At 44.5% G+C, this 15,001-nt stretch overlaps 1 protein-coding gene across 3 annotated transcripts in view; it reads right to left on the reverse strand.

Moving 5' to 3' along the window:
• Positions 1–15,001, reverse strand: part of magixa (MAGI family member, X-linked a) — a 43,194-nt gene that overhangs the window by 13,025 nt on the left and 15,168 nt on the right. For 2 of the 3 annotated variants that reach the window (XM_074681480.1, XM_074681482.1), the window contains exons 2-16: positions 13,917–13,968; positions 13,582–13,819; positions 13,355–13,471; positions 12,807–12,926; positions 9,374–9,547; positions 8,729–8,939; positions 7,760–7,833; positions 6,748–6,915; positions 5,531–5,700; positions 4,515–4,605; positions 4,198–4,369; positions 3,472–4,108; positions 3,306–3,366; positions 3,001–3,219; positions 2,622–2,894 (exon numbers count right to left, since the gene is read on the reverse strand). In XM_074681480.1, coding sequence (XP_074537581.1) covers positions 2,622–2,894; positions 3,001–3,219; positions 3,306–3,366; positions 3,472–4,108; positions 4,198–4,369; positions 4,515–4,605; positions 5,531–5,700; positions 6,748–6,915; positions 7,760–7,833; positions 8,729–8,939; positions 9,374–9,547; positions 12,807–12,926; positions 13,355–13,471; positions 13,582–13,819; positions 13,917–13,958 — 2,767 coding nt within the window. In that variant the 5' untranslated portion in view covers positions 13,959–13,968. The remainder of the gene's footprint in view (positions 1–2,621; positions 2,895–3,000; positions 3,220–3,305; positions 3,367–3,471; positions 4,109–4,197; positions 4,370–4,514; positions 4,606–5,530; positions 5,701–6,747; positions 6,916–7,759; positions 7,834–8,728; positions 8,940–9,373; positions 9,548–12,806; positions 12,927–13,354; positions 13,472–13,581; positions 13,820–13,916; positions 13,969–15,001) is intronic. The other variant, XM_074681481.1, reaches the window with a different exon arrangement.

The following is a 15,001-nucleotide window of genomic DNA, read 5'->3' on the forward strand; positions in this document are numbered from 1 at the left end:
TCCCGATTATCCGTAGCATCAAGGTGAAGAGAGTATTTCACGTTAATTGACAAAAATGACCTCGGCTAGCACTGCGGTACGACTGCAGTGATCCAGCTCTTAAAACACAAACATGTTGTTCTCATCAATGACGCCCGGGGAGCTCACGGCAAGGGAAGGAGCTACAAAATCCCACATACACTCCTTTATATGTTGTGAAATTCATGGTCTGTCTTTTAGGACTCGTCTAGGACTCATTTAGTCTTTTTATTGAATCCTCATCCCGTTTAAAAACCACGAGGAGTTCATTAAACCAACGTTAGCATTAGCGTTAGCTGCTACAGATCGTGGTAGGGCAGAGGGGGTGAACTGTTTGACCTGCAGGTGAAAAGTGACGATACATTAATATCACTTTTTATACTCTATAAATGTAGCATTTGGTCAGCTTAATTATGTTCAAATATGTTGTTTCTAAGTAAATATCATTTGGCAAACAATATTTTCAAAATTAACTATTACGCATTTTCGTCCCTTTTTTTCAGATTAATCAATTAATGGTAAATATAATCGTCAGAGTAATGGATTACTAAAAAAATAGTTAATTGCAGGTTAATTGTGTTCAAATATGTTGTTTCTATGTATATATCATAAAGCAAACAATATTTTCCAAATTAACTATTATGCATTTTCGTCCTTTTTTTTTCAGATCAATCAATTAATCATAAATGTAATTGTCAGAGTAATCGATTTCTAAAATAATCATTAGTTGCAATTTAATTATGTTCAAATATGTTGTTTCTATGTATTTATCATTAAGCAAACATTATTGTGCAAATTTTACTATTGTGCATTTTCGTCCTTTTTTTTCCGATAATCAATTAATCGTAAATGTAATCGTCAGAGTAATCAATTACTAAAATAATTGTTAGTTGCAGCCCTGATATCTTTTTAATTGCTGTCTTTGTAGTTTTTATGTCTTTTGTTGTAAATAACTGTGCGCTGGGGATGAACACAATCAGTGTTGAATGTTTGGGTAGTTGGCGTATCAGCAAAGAGCATTTTAATTGGTCGGATGTGTACTTGTTGCAAGCAAAACTTCGACCTTGGCCTGAAAAAGTAACCGTGCTGGGGTGAAAGCTTGCTTTGAAAAACAGTAGGTTCAATAAAATATATTAACGTCTCCATCTGCGTGAGACTAATTAAGGTTAGCGCTGTAGAAACTCTCCTCTATAGCGCCCCTAGTGGTAAAAAACGAAAAAAAAGTAGCTTTTTCCCCCCTAAGGTTTGGTTTTGGGCTTTTTATGCTTTCAGTAGGAAAGGAGAGGACAGTTGAAAGAGCAGGACAGAAGGGAAACTGCAGTCCCCTGAGTGTCCACTAGAGGCTGCGCAGAAACAGCAGAAACCACATACACAGCCATTCAAAAAGCAGAAACAGACATGTTTACAGCCTGGTTCAAAATAGAAACAAAACTGAACAGGGTTTAATAACCAGTTTTTCATGAAGTTATGAAATGGACAATTTCATTTAGTGACCTTGAACAGTCGACAAAACTCTGAATCAGAAACAAACGGTGACGTCACAGAGACTACGACCATGAACGTAGCATCAGTGTCTCTAAAATCCTGGTGACACAGCGCTCAGTGAACACATCATCATTTAAATTATAGATGAACGGATCCACTTCACAGACAGGACGTGACACTTTGGACTCAACACACACACACACACACACACACACACACAGACACACACACAGACACACACACACACACACACACACACACACACACACACACACACACACACACTGAGCGACTTACGTTTGGATTCCTTCACAGTTTTCAGAGCCGACTGCAGACGCTCCAACATGACGACAATCAGACCAAAAAACGACCACGAAGAGAGAAAACTGTCCACCTGATCTGTCACTACCTGCTCGCCTTTCCCTCTGTCAGTCCGTCTGTGTGTGTGTGTAAGAGTGTGTGTAAGGGTGTGTGTAAGAGTGTGTGTGTGAAGCAGGTCATCCCTCTGAAAGCGGGCGAGTGAAACTGAGTAAGAGCTGGAGTGAGAGGGAGACAGCTGGGCGAGAGGGGGCGTGGCATAGAGAGGGCTGAGAGTGGGAGGGACTGAAACTCCTCACACACACACACACACACACACACACACACACACACACACACACACACACACACACACACACACACACAGAGTGCAGGAATGCTAAGGGCAGAGATTATTGTTCATGTCTGAGTGGAGAAACAGAGCGGATGGTGCGTTCGAGGTCTCCTTCTCTGCGCGGTCACCTGAGCGCTTCTTCAGCTGACTCTAACAGGAGCTCAGGTGCTACTTCATCCACACACACACACACACACACACACACACACACACACACACACACACTCCACTACAGAGAGCTGTGAGTGCCCCCTGCAGGCCACAGACGTCATTACAGACACAGAACAAACAGCCTCCTGATGAGGACTTCTCTGAGCCCAAACGGACTCAGTCTGGGGTCCAGGTCTCACACCTTTTTGGACCTTTTCAGACCAACAGATTCAACCTAGACCCCACAGGCTGATCTGGTTTCTGAGGAGCTGAAAGACCACCAATGGAGTGTGTGAAGGGACTCTGTGAGACTCACCCCCGTTGGTCACTTCCTGAGAGGCGATGACGAACCCGAAGCCCTCCCCCGGCCTCCTCCTCAGCTCCACCTCCACCGTCTTCCCTCCTCTCCCGTCCTTCGACACGGCTCCTCCTGCTCCTCTGACCCCAGGAGGTCCTCCGGCGCTCTCCTCCACTCCCAGCAGGTCTCGAGGCTCCAGAGTCAACGTCACAGGAACCGAGTCCAGGAAGCTGGTGCTCTGGATCAGGGTGGAGGCCGGGGACCCGTTAGGAGTCTGGGCTGGAGGGGTCCCTAGAGGAGAGAGGAGAGGAGAGAGGGGGGTGAGGAGACCGCACAGACAGGATGATCTGGATCAGGGTGGAGGGGGGGTCACATGGTCACAGACAGGTGAGGTTACCTTGGTGGGTCCCCGGGGCCGGCAGGTGTCCCTCCTGAGGACTCTCCAAGGCCAAACCGGCCTGGTGGAGTGGGGGGACGCCCCCCACCAAGGCACCCGTGGACGGGGAAGGCAAGTCGGCTAAAGTCGGGGTGTGGGAGGAAGAGGGCGTGGCCAGGCTGTGCGGGGAGGGGAGGGGCTTGTAGAGGTTGGGGGTGACGACGGGGGAGGAGATCTGACCTGGGGGGGGACACGAGGACAGAGACGGATCAGAACATGCAGGAGGACAGAACCAGGACAGGGATCTGATTAAGGTTCAGCCGTACCTCTGAAGACCAGCAGGACCACCTCTCCCTGTTTGGTGTGATCCTGCAGGACTCTCTGGACCTGAGGACAGAACCGGATCATGTTAACTCTCTGAAAACCCTAAAACCACTTCTGTCAGACTCCTAGAGTCCAGAGACCAGGGGTGGGGTCGTCTGTTGGACTCACCTGTGAGAAGCTGAGGCTCTGCACGTCTGCGCCGTTTATCTTCACAATGGCGTCCCCTGGCTGCAGGGAGGGGCAGTGCCTCCGGTCCCACACCCGCCTCACCACGGCCAGCTGACCCCCCTGACCTCCTGCGGTCACACTGAACCCCAAACCCCCGCTCTCGCTGCGCCCGAGGGCCACTGGCACCAGCTCTCCGTTTGGCGCTGATCCTGGTGACCCCGCCCCCAGAGGGAGCACCAGCCCCGGGTTCCCCCTGGAGGCCGGGGAGGGGGCCTGGTGATTGGCCGGACAGCCGTTAAAGCCACAGGTGGGGACGTCTCTGGGCGGGGTCAGGGCCAGCGATGTCTGGGGCATCACCGGGCGCTGCACGGGAGCGCCGGGCGGCGTGGAGGAGGTGCTGGGGTTGTTGGTGGAGGTGGGGCTGGTGGAGTTTTGGATCAGGCCGGACTCCGGCTGAGAGAGGGGCAGTTTGTTCAGCGTGTGGGAGGACGAGGAGGTGAGGGGCAGAGTGGAGGAGGAGATGGGCAGCGTGGACGTGGACAGGTCGCTCTCTGAGGACTTGGAGCTCTGATGGTGGAGGAGACCGGAGGTTGGGAGCGCTGGGAGGGTGCTGCTGTTGTACCGGACCAGAGAAGACCTGCAGGGAGGACCAGGACAAGGTGTGAGGGAACAGAGGATCAGAATCTAAAACTTTAAGATGACCTCCAATCAAACTCCTCCTCTCACCTTCGTGTTCCAGCGCTGGACACGCCGCCGTCAGAGTCGCTGTGATTGGCTGATGTTCTCTCTGGGAGGGGGGGTGGGCCGAGCGGAGCGTCAGAGGAGGTGGGGGTGGGTGGACCTGTTAGACCGTTTGTCATTGGCTGGGCTGCGTAGGAGGGAGGGGTCTGGCCCACTCCTGGATGTAAGAATCAAACCATAATGTTAGCAAACAGTGAGGACTCAGACCTCGTCACTTAATGAGCGGTTAAAGTTTAAAGACGGTCTGCGTGGGTTTAATAAAGTGAGGTGATATCTGTGAGTTGATTGGTGGACTCTCTGACCTGGCATGCTGCCGTTGGCGTCAAGCGGGCGGCTGTATGTGAGGTGTGTCTGGCTGCGAGTACCATTGGGAGGGTTGGCTGGCGTCTGTGGCTGTTATAGAAGGTCAGAGAAGGTTAAAATTAGGTCAAAAAAGGTTGAATTGAGGCAAAATAAGGTCAAAGAAGGTCAGAAAGGTAACAGAAGATAAAAGGTTTTAAAAAGTTAGAGAAGGTTAAAAAGGGTAAAAAATGGTGCAAAGTGAAAAAAGGTTGAAGAATGAAAAAAGAGTTAAAGAAGATTCAAAAAAGGTTAGACAGCTAAAAAGAGAAAAAAAAAGGTTAAAGAAGGTTGAAATTAGGCAAAAGAAGGTCAAAGAAGGTCAGAAAGGTAACAGAAGATGAAAGGTTTTAAGAGGTTAGAGAAGGTTAAAAAAGGTTAAAGAATGATGAAAACATGAAAGAAGGTTGAAGAATGGAAAAAAAGTTAAAGAAGGTTAGATGGCTAAAAAAGGGGAAGAAGGTTAATGTCGGTTAAAAAAGGTTAAAGAAGATTTATGAAGGTTAAAGAACATTAAAAAGGTTAAAGAAGGATACAAAAGTGATAGAAGGTTGAAGAATGTTTTCAAAAAGTTTAAGGTTTAAAAAGTGAGAAGAGATTAAAAAGGTCAAAGAAGATTAAAAAGGTTAAAGAATGAGAAAAAGCTGATGAAGGTTGAAGGATGTTTAAAAAAGGTCAAAGAAGGTTTAAAAAGGTTAAGGAATGTCAATAAAGGTTAGAAAAGGTTAAAAAGGTTTGAAAAGGTGAGAGGAGATTCAAAAAGTCAAAGAAGATTTAAAAAGGTTAAAGAAGGAGAAAAAAGCTGAAGAAGGTTGAATTTTTTTTTAAAAAGGTTAAAGAATGTCAATAAAGGTTAGAGAAGGTCAAACAAGGTTTAAAAAGGTTAAAGAAGGGGTTTAAAAGGTTTTAGAGGGTTTAATGGACTCTCTGAGTTTAATCCTGAGGTTTCTGATGATGGTGAGGTCAGATCGAAGCGTACCGTCTCCAGACTCTGTTTGGGACATCCATCGGGGTTATAGAGCATGGGGTATCCCCTCCTCAGCACCACGTCCACGCTCTGACCCATCGGCACAGACTTCAGCATCTCCACCACCTCTTTGTGGGAGCGCCCCAGCACACAGGAGTCGTTGATGTAGACCAGGATGTCCGCTGAGGGTCAGAGACAGGAAACAGTCAGTCAGCTGGTTATTACATCACACAGACGGCTCACAGTCATCACTGAGACAAACAGACTCCAGGTCAAGACCCTGAGCTACGGGGGCCCTGAAGGTCAAAACACAACACTACAAATGACAGAAACACATCTTGGTTCTGATTGGACAGAATCAGACAGAGCAGCATCAGTTTTTATAGCTTCTTGTGCAGCTAGCAGTCAGCATGTTAGCCTTCCTGTCCTGATGTGATGACTTGTTTTGTTTTCAGTCAGCTCAGACTCAAACAGTTACAGCCATTTTTCTTTCCTAGTTAAAGTTTTGATGAAAATGTGACCATCAGAACCAGAACTCCTCTGTGTGAAGGCTAAGACACTGACTTATCAATGAGCTAAAGGCCCCACAAATTTAGATCTTAGGTTTAAATCAAGGACCAGTTTTAATGTCTCGGTCTGGATCTGATCGGTCTGGAGGGTCTGATCCACAGCTCTGTCTCAGCCTCTCTAACAGTTTCAGAAATTTCTCTTTAGCATCAGAGCGAGGCTGAAACTCTCTGCTCACTTTCCCACCAGGTTTAAGTGTGTGTGTGTGTGAGTGTGAGTGTGAGTGTGTGTGTGTGTGAGTGTGTGTGTGTGTGAGTGTGTGTGTGTGTGTGTGTGTGTGTGTGTGTGTGTGTGTGTGTGTGTGTGTGTGTGTGTGTGTGTAAAGCATTCCTGACTATTTATCCTCAGCAGGTCTGACAGTGTGGGAAAAACTGAGTCTCTGTGTGGATTAGCAGCAGATCATGAGATCGTGAGCTGAGAACAGAGAGCTGACGGTCTGCAGCTCTGATCTTAAGCTCTCTTTAATTTTTCAACTTTCAGCTCTGCACACACACACACACACACACACTACAAAAACACACCTGACCACATCACACTCCTGTGATTGGCTGGAGACCTGCACAGCTGAACCAGCCTCTCAACCATTCACAGCAAAGACCTGTCAGGTGTTTTGATGGGTTTCCTCCTAACAGTAGTTGTACTAAGGTGAGGGGTGTGTTTACCTGTGTTGAGAGCAGGCGGTCCTCCAGGTGTGACGCTGTACACCTGCAGGAACTCCCGAGGTCGACTTCCTCCCACGATGTTGAAGCCGAATCCTCGAGGACCTTTAGAGAGCCGCGTGTGGATGGAGTAACCCTTCAGCTGACTGGGCTGCTCCGTGAACTCTGGGACTAACACAGGACAGGTGAGAGGTCAGGTGAGGTCAGGTGAGAACAGGCCTTGTGTCTGCAGTGTTCCTTATTTTGTGATGTAGCTGTTAGGTGGAGGTTATCAAAGGGTTCAGAGGAAACTTGTGTGTGTAACAAACTTGTCTTTGTTACACACACACACACACACACACACACACACACACACACACACACACACACACACACACACACACACACACACACACACACACACACACACACACACACACATTCCTCTAAAGTGTCTTATTCTTCAGACAGATGTGACATGAACAGGAAGCCAGGATGTGATGGAGCTGCAGGTGTTGAGCAGAGATGTCAGTCTGTGCTGCCCCCTGCTGGCTGTCACACGTCACAGCTCAGCTCAGTGTTAATGAAACTCAATTATGAAAAAAATAATAATAAAAAGAAAGCAATCTGAGATAAATTTACAGCTATTTCACCACAGTTCATTTTTCAAGAATACAAATGTAAAAAAAAAAAAAGATTTAAAAAAATTAAACACAAAAATTTCTCCTGAATCATGATATGTTTTTATAAAGGATGATAACATGACATTGAAAAAGAAATATTAAGAAATATTTATTATTTATACGCCTGTGTGTTAATTAATTGATCTTAAAGGGTTTAGATTAAGGATTAAAAGTGTGATGGGATTACAGTAAACAAAGCAGGGTTAGTTTGCCTGAAGTTAAGATGTATCGTGGCCCTCAGAGAAACGTCAGACAAACTGAAAACGTCAAAACAAAACCAGGAGAAAACTAGACCAGGAGAGACCAGAGACCAGCAGAGACCCTGACCAGGAGAAAAAGATGAAGAGACTCACGTTCTGTGCTGCAGGGGGGAGACTCTTTACTCTGAGTACGAGGATCCAGCCAGCTGGTCGTCTTTGAGTTATGACTGGAGGGGAGAGGACGACATCATCATCATCATCATCATCAATACAATCATCATCATCATTATCAACACTGTCATCATCCTCATCATCATTACCATCATCATCATCATTATCAACACTGTCATCATCCTCATCATCATTACCATCATCATCAATACAAACAATATCATCATAATCACCATCATCATCATCATCACCACCATCCACATCCTCATCGTCCCCACCACTCTCATCATCATCATCCTCAACATCATCATCACCACCATCCACATCATCATCCTCATCGTCCCCACCACTCTCATCCACATCATCCTCATTATTATCAACACCAACACCTTTATCATACTCAGCATCATCATCATCTTCATCATTATCACCATCCACATCGTCATCATCAATATTGTTTTTAACATTGTCATCATTATCATTTCTATTATCATCACCATCATCATTATCATCATCATCATTATCAACGCGTTCATCATACTCATCATAATCATTATCATCAATGTCATCAACATTCTCATCATTTTTTTCATCTTCATCATCGTCATCATCCTCACCAGCTTTTTTATTATCATCACCACCAACATCATCAAAATTATTTTTATCATCATTATAATCCTCATCACCATTAGCATCATCATCCTAAGTCAAAGGCATTATGGGTAACGTAGGAACAGGTGAACTTTCACTTTCCTCTTCCTCCTCTGTGATGGTTTGTTGTCGTCTGACTTTGTTTGGTGAACATTTAGTTTTCAGTCAGACTGAGCTCTGACTAAACGTCAGCGTGAATCTGATTATTGATAAGTTTTTAACTCATGGATCACCTCTCATGTGTGTGTGTGTGTGCGTGTGTGTGTGTGTGTGTGTGTGTGTGTGTGTGTGTGTACTCACTCGATGTAGTACGGCTCTCCTGAATCACTGAAGGCCAGCTCCCAGTTTTCAGGTAGAGGACCCCCCACTCCTCCTCCTCCTCCTCCTGCTGCTCCTCTTCCTCTCCCCACTCCTCTTCCTCCTCCGTTCTCAATTCCCTCACGACTTCCCACCGCAGACTCCCACGATTGGCTGAGAGGCAGGGTGGTGGGCGGAGCTCCAGCTGAACCCGCTGCCAGGCAATCAGACACCCACACACCCACACACACACACACACACACACACGCACACACACACACACACACACACAGAGTGAAGCTGAGTGAAGCCTGTCCAGGCTGTGAACCTTCTCCCGGGCTGAGGACGGTTTGGCGGGGACACACAGTGAATCTGCTGAAGTCATAAATGAACTAAAGAGCTGGAGCTTGTTCAGCTTCGTTTGGACCAAAAAACAAAATAAAAAATGAGTTTTAACTTCCAGATCTTTCCAAACAGACTCTCCTATCCTAAAAATACCTTCCCTCCCTGTGTTTGAGTCTCCTGCTGTCTGAGAAAGTTTCAAACCTTCCTTTAAATCCTTTCTTTCAAAGTTAGACTCACAGTATGAAAGCTCGCCGTCTGCAGCGTTTACTGACTCAGAGCTCAGGTGTGTTGGATGATCCGTACCTGACAGCCCGCTGTCCTCCTCGCTGTTCTCGCCCTCCTCCACGGCTTTCTCCAGGTTACTCAGAGATTTGCTCCTCGTCCTGAAGTTCCTCAGCAGGTTTCGATGCTCCTGGTACGTGATTGGTGGACTCTCTGGACCGATGTGGACTGGGCGGGGCGTCCCGTAGTAGTTCCCTGTGATTGGACAGAGGCATGACAGTTAATGAAACGGTGCCTCATCGTGGCATTTTGGTTACAACAAGCTAACTTTGTCAGTTTGTAGCGTAGTTTAGCAGCTGCTATATTTCTCTCTCCTCACAGCCCGGTGCTCTGAGACGTGTCTGTAACGTGTAACGTAAGTGAATCCTGGTTCTGTCCTACCAGAGCTCATCTACCAACTCCAACCTCACCAAGCAGAGCTAACGTAACCTGGCTCTTCATTTTATTGATAGACTCTCAAGTTTGAACAGACCACTGCAGAATAACTGCTGACTGTGGGTTGGAGACAACATTAGCACAAACACATTAACCTGGGTTTTAGCTTTTAGCTTGTGTTTAAGCCTTCAGTTTATGGTTAAGCCTTCAGCTTGTGCTTTCGCCTTTATCTTGAGTTTTAGCCTGTGGATTGTGGTTTAGCCTTTAGCTCCTTGATAAGTCAGTGTCTTAGCCTTAAGCTCATGGTTTAGCCTATAGCTCTTGTTAAAGCTAAAGCTTTAACTTGTTTTTGAGCCTTTAGCTTGTGGTCTTTAGCTTGTGGTTAAGCATTTAGCTTGAATTTGAGCCTTTAGTTTGTGCTTTAGCCTTTATACCCCTTAGCCGTAAGCTTATGGTTTAGCCTTTAGCTCATGTTTTAGCTTTTAACTTTAAGTTTGGCCTTTAACTGGAGTTTGAGCCTTCAGCTTTTGGTCTTTAGCTTGTCATTTAGCCTTTTGCTTGTGGTTAAGCATTTAGCTTGAGCTTTAGCCTTTAGTTTGTGCTTTAGCCTTTAACTGTTTTTTAACTCAGTGTCTTAGCCTTATGCTCATGGTTTAGCCTATAGCTTGTGTTTTAGTTTTAGCTTTAAGTTTGGCCTTTAACTTGTGTTTGAGCCTTTAGCTTGTTGTCTTTAGGTTGTGGTTAAGCATTTAGCTTGATTTTTAGCCTTCAGCTTGTGGTTTAGCCTATAGCTCTTTTTTAAGCGTTTAGCTTGTGGTTAAGCTTTTAGCTTGAGTTTTAGCCTTTAGCTGGTGATTAACCTTAAGATTGGTGATTAGCCTTTAGCATATATCTAAAAGGGAGACTTTCATAAGATCACTTAGTCCTGTTTTTACCGATTGTGTCACAACCTGTCTCATCCTGTCATCCCACGCCACATCATGTCTGTTAGTGTACAATATAATAACGTCATTAACACTGATACAGTTACATAAATAAAGAGAATGAGTTTCTCCATCATCAGAACCAGAAGTGGTAAAGGTGTTTTTATAAACCAGGTGAGGCACCGGGATCTGGTCTGGATGAGGTTTTTGTTTTTCAGCTGTTTACGTGACGATCGGTGAGAGCGTCAGAGGTTAATTTCTCTCCCTCAGAAAGATGCTCGGTGTCATCATGGGTTTGGTGTGAACACGGATTTTTATGTGTGAACTCCGTTTCTATTTCTGTCCCATTAATCCCGTCAGATTAAGACCGAAGTGAGCGAGGGCGAGAGACACCGACAGTGTGAGAGAGAGGGAGAGAGGGATGTAGGACAGAGCGAGGCACGTTTAAGGTTCAGAGGATTACAGACACGAAATCCTCTTTTCCTCCCAAACACTGTTAAAAAACTCACCGTCAATCAGCGCGTTGTCACCACGCTGTAAAAAATACCAGAGGACAGAGTGTGCTCAAAAAAAAACAAGCCTGAATGTGACCCTCTGACCCTCTCTGACCACAGTTAGAAAGATTGACCTCACCTGACATCCCCAAAAACTGTTACACTGTAAAAAAAATCAGTTCAACCATACGAGAAAGTGATCCATCTTATCATTTATTCTGCTGTTACTGTGAATTAACTTTCATCACATCAGCTCTGACTACGGGCACACTGTAAAAAACACTGTGTAAAGCTGACTCCACTCATTTCTAAAGGTGACTAACTTAAACACTGTAAAAAACACTGTGTAAAGCTAACTCCAATCATCTCTAAAGGAAACAAACTGTGACACTGTAAAAAAATACTGTGTACAGCTCAGTCCATTTATCTCACAGGGAAACAAACTTAAACACTGCAAAAATCTTTGGTTTAAGCTCAGTCCACATCTCTAAAAAAGGCAAACTTTAACACTGAAAAAAACACTGTGTAAAGCTCAGTCCACTCTAAAGAAATTAAACTTTGACTGTAAAAAACACTATTTAAAGCTTGGTTTACCTTTTTCAAAGAAAACAATCTTAAACTGTAAAAAAAAAAAAGTGAAACTCAGTCCACTCATCTCTGAGAGAAACAAACTTAAACACTGTAAAAAACACTATGTAAAGCTCAGTCCATTCAAAAGAGATTAAAATTTAACAATGTAAAAAAAACACTATTTAAAGCTTGGTTAAACTATCTAGAAGGAAACAATTTGTATAAAACACTGTGCGAAACTCAGTTGACTCATTGCTAAAGGAAACAAACTTAAAGACTGTAAGAAAACACTGTGTAACGCTCAGTTCACTCCAAAGAAATTAATCTTAAACACTGTAAAAAACACTGTGTAAAGCTCAGTCCACACTAAAAAAAATAAACTTTAACACTGGAGAAACAATGTGTATATCTTAATTCACTAATTTCAAATGAAAACAAACATAAGCACTGTAAAAAACACTGTGTAAAGCTAGATCCATTCATCTCTGAAGGAAAACTTTAACACTGTAAAAAACACCATGTAAAACTCAGTCCACCAAACAAATTAAACTTTAGCACTGTAAAAAAACGCCATGAAAAGCTTGGTTCACTTATCTCCAAACAAACAATCTTAACACTGAAAAAAACACTGTGTAAAGCTCAGTCCACTTATCTTTAAAGAAATTAACTTAAATGCTGTAAAAAACACTTTGTAAAGCTGACTCCACTCATCTCTAAAGGAAACAAACCATAACACTGTAAAACACTTTGTGTTCAGCTCAGTCCACTTTAAAAAGGAAACAAACTTAAACAATCTGTAACACTGTTAAAAAAAACTGTGTAAAGCTCAGTCCACTCTTAAGAAATTAAACGTTAACACTGTAAAAAATACTGTGTACTCATACTCATCTCTAAAGGAAACAAACTTAAACAATGTAAAAAACAATGTGTAACGCTCAGTCCACTCAAAAGAAATTCAACTTTCACACTGTAAAAAAACACTGTGTAAAGCTCAGTCCACTCATCTTCAAAGAAAACAAACTGTAACACTGTAAAAAAATACATTTATTATTCATTTTGTTAATATTATTATGAATTCTGTTGTTTCCTCACCTTTGAACTTCCCGCTCTCCAGCAGAGCTCCAGACTCCTCCAGAGAGAAAAACTCCTCAATCGACACAAAGTTGTAGTCCACACCTGAGATCTCGCCATCCCGAGGCTGCCGCGTCGTACCTGCAGGAGGACAGTGTGATGATGTCATCACAAAGGGACAGACCTGTATTCCAGTCACACAATCAGACCTGTCCCCTCTCTGTCTGTTTTTTAAGAGGTCTCACTCTGACAGATTTTAACTTCCACTTTAATCTGTGAGTGAAAATACCTCAAACTGCAGCTGTGTGTGTGTGTGTGTGTGTGTGTGTCACCTGTAATACTACACACACTCTCTCCAGTCTTGTAATGATTAACAGAGCTCAGAAACTCAAACAGTTTATTTAAATTCTCTCAAACGCTCTGAATGAACTTTGACCCTTAAACACTTATCTAAAGGAGAATTCCACTTTTTATCTTTATGTTTTCATCCTGTCACCACAAAGACATGCTGGTGTGTTAGCAGTGTGTGTGTACAGGTGTGTATGAGTGTGTAGAGGTGTGTGTCTTACAGGGCACAGCTCTCAGGTAGAGGTTTTCTCTGATGAGCTGCTGAAGCTGGCTGTCCATGGAGCCCGGAGTGAAACACTTACTGAGGTATAACCTGAGGTCCTTACAGAGGGAGGAGCCTGACACACACACACACACACACACACACACATACAAAGGAGAAAAAGTCTTCAGAGGAGCGTTCACACTGATCCGTGTCACTTCCTGTGTGTTTTTGGCGTTTGCTCACCTGGAGAGACCGTCTTGATTCTGATTGGATGAGGACAGGAGTTGAGGACTCCTCTGACATCACCAAGGGTCATCCCCAACACCGGCGTCCCCCCGATCTCTAGAATGATGTCACCCACAGTGGCCCCACCCCCGTGAGCTGCTGTAACGAACGGAAACTCTCCGTAATCGGCCCCGCCCCCGATGGCCAGGCCGAGTTCTCCAGAGCCGCCGCCCAGAGGGACGAAGCTCTCCTGCACCTGAGACAAAGATGGAGGACGACAGGTGAGGGGATGCCTCTCAATGATTGGTTAAAGACACAGGAGGACAGGTGTGTTTTCATGAGGTCATCCTTACCTTGGAGCGCCAGTGCAGCTTCTTCACCGTCGCTTTAGACATGGCGGCCAGGCTGCAGACAAGAGGAGAGAAAGATGTTACTGAGCATGCTCAGTGACTCAAACAGAGAGCCGAAACAGGAAATGGCATTCCTCCAAACACCTGAGTTCACCTGAAGAGCCCAGAAACATCAGCAGAGATCAAACCCCATCCTCACACCTGGACACACCTGTCCAAACCTCTACACACCTGAGCACACGAGGTTCAGCTCGAACAATCACTGAACACCTGGACACACCTTCACACAACACCAACAACAACCTGCATTCACCTGGACTCTTCAAACCCCTGTTCTTACCTTTAAACTACACACCTGTTTAAGCACACACACACAAACTCACACTTGCTAACAACAAGGAGTGTGTTTGTTTTGGAATTAGATGGAGATCAGATCTGAACAAATTTTCTGTGTTCAAGACAACTTTTTACCAAAAACATGCCATGGCAAGGTATTAATAACCTGACAACAAGCTAACTTTGTCAGTTTGTAGCGTAGTTTAGCAGCTGCTATATTTCTCTCTCCTCACAGCCCGGTGCTCTGAGACGTGTCTGTAACGTGTAACGTTAGTGAATCCTGGTTCTGTCCTACCAGAGCTCATCTACCAACTCCAACCTCACCAAGCAGAGCTAACATAACCTGGCTCTTCATTTTATTGATAGACTCTCAAGTTTGAACAGACCACTGCAGAATAACTGCTGACTGTGGGTTGGAGACAACATTAGCACAAAAAGTTTAGCCTATGTTTTAGCTTTAAGCTCATTGTTCATGCTTCTAGCTCCTGTTATATCCATTTTGCTATTGTTAAAGCCTTTAGCTCATGTTTTAGCCTTTAGCTAGTGTTTTAGCCTTTAGGTGGTATTGAAGCTTTATGCTCATGTTATCTCCTTTTCGCTTGTGTTTTAGCCTTTAGCTCATGTTTTGGCCTTTAGCTTGTGCTTTAGCCTTAAGCTCATGTTCTGTCATTTTGGCTAATGTTTTGGCCTTTAGCTTGTGGTTTAGCCTTTAGCTCATGTTATGTCATTTTGGCTAATGTTAAAGCCTTAAG

Source organism: Halichoeres trimaculatus, unplaced genomic scaffold, assembly GCF_033239565.1.
Source record: "Halichoeres trimaculatus isolate MK-OKI-2021-1 unplaced genomic scaffold, fHalTri1.1 fHalTri1_scaffold_11, whole genome shotgun sequence".
Taxonomy (NCBI): domain Eukaryota; kingdom Metazoa; phylum Chordata; class Actinopteri; order Labriformes; family Labridae; genus Halichoeres; species Halichoeres trimaculatus.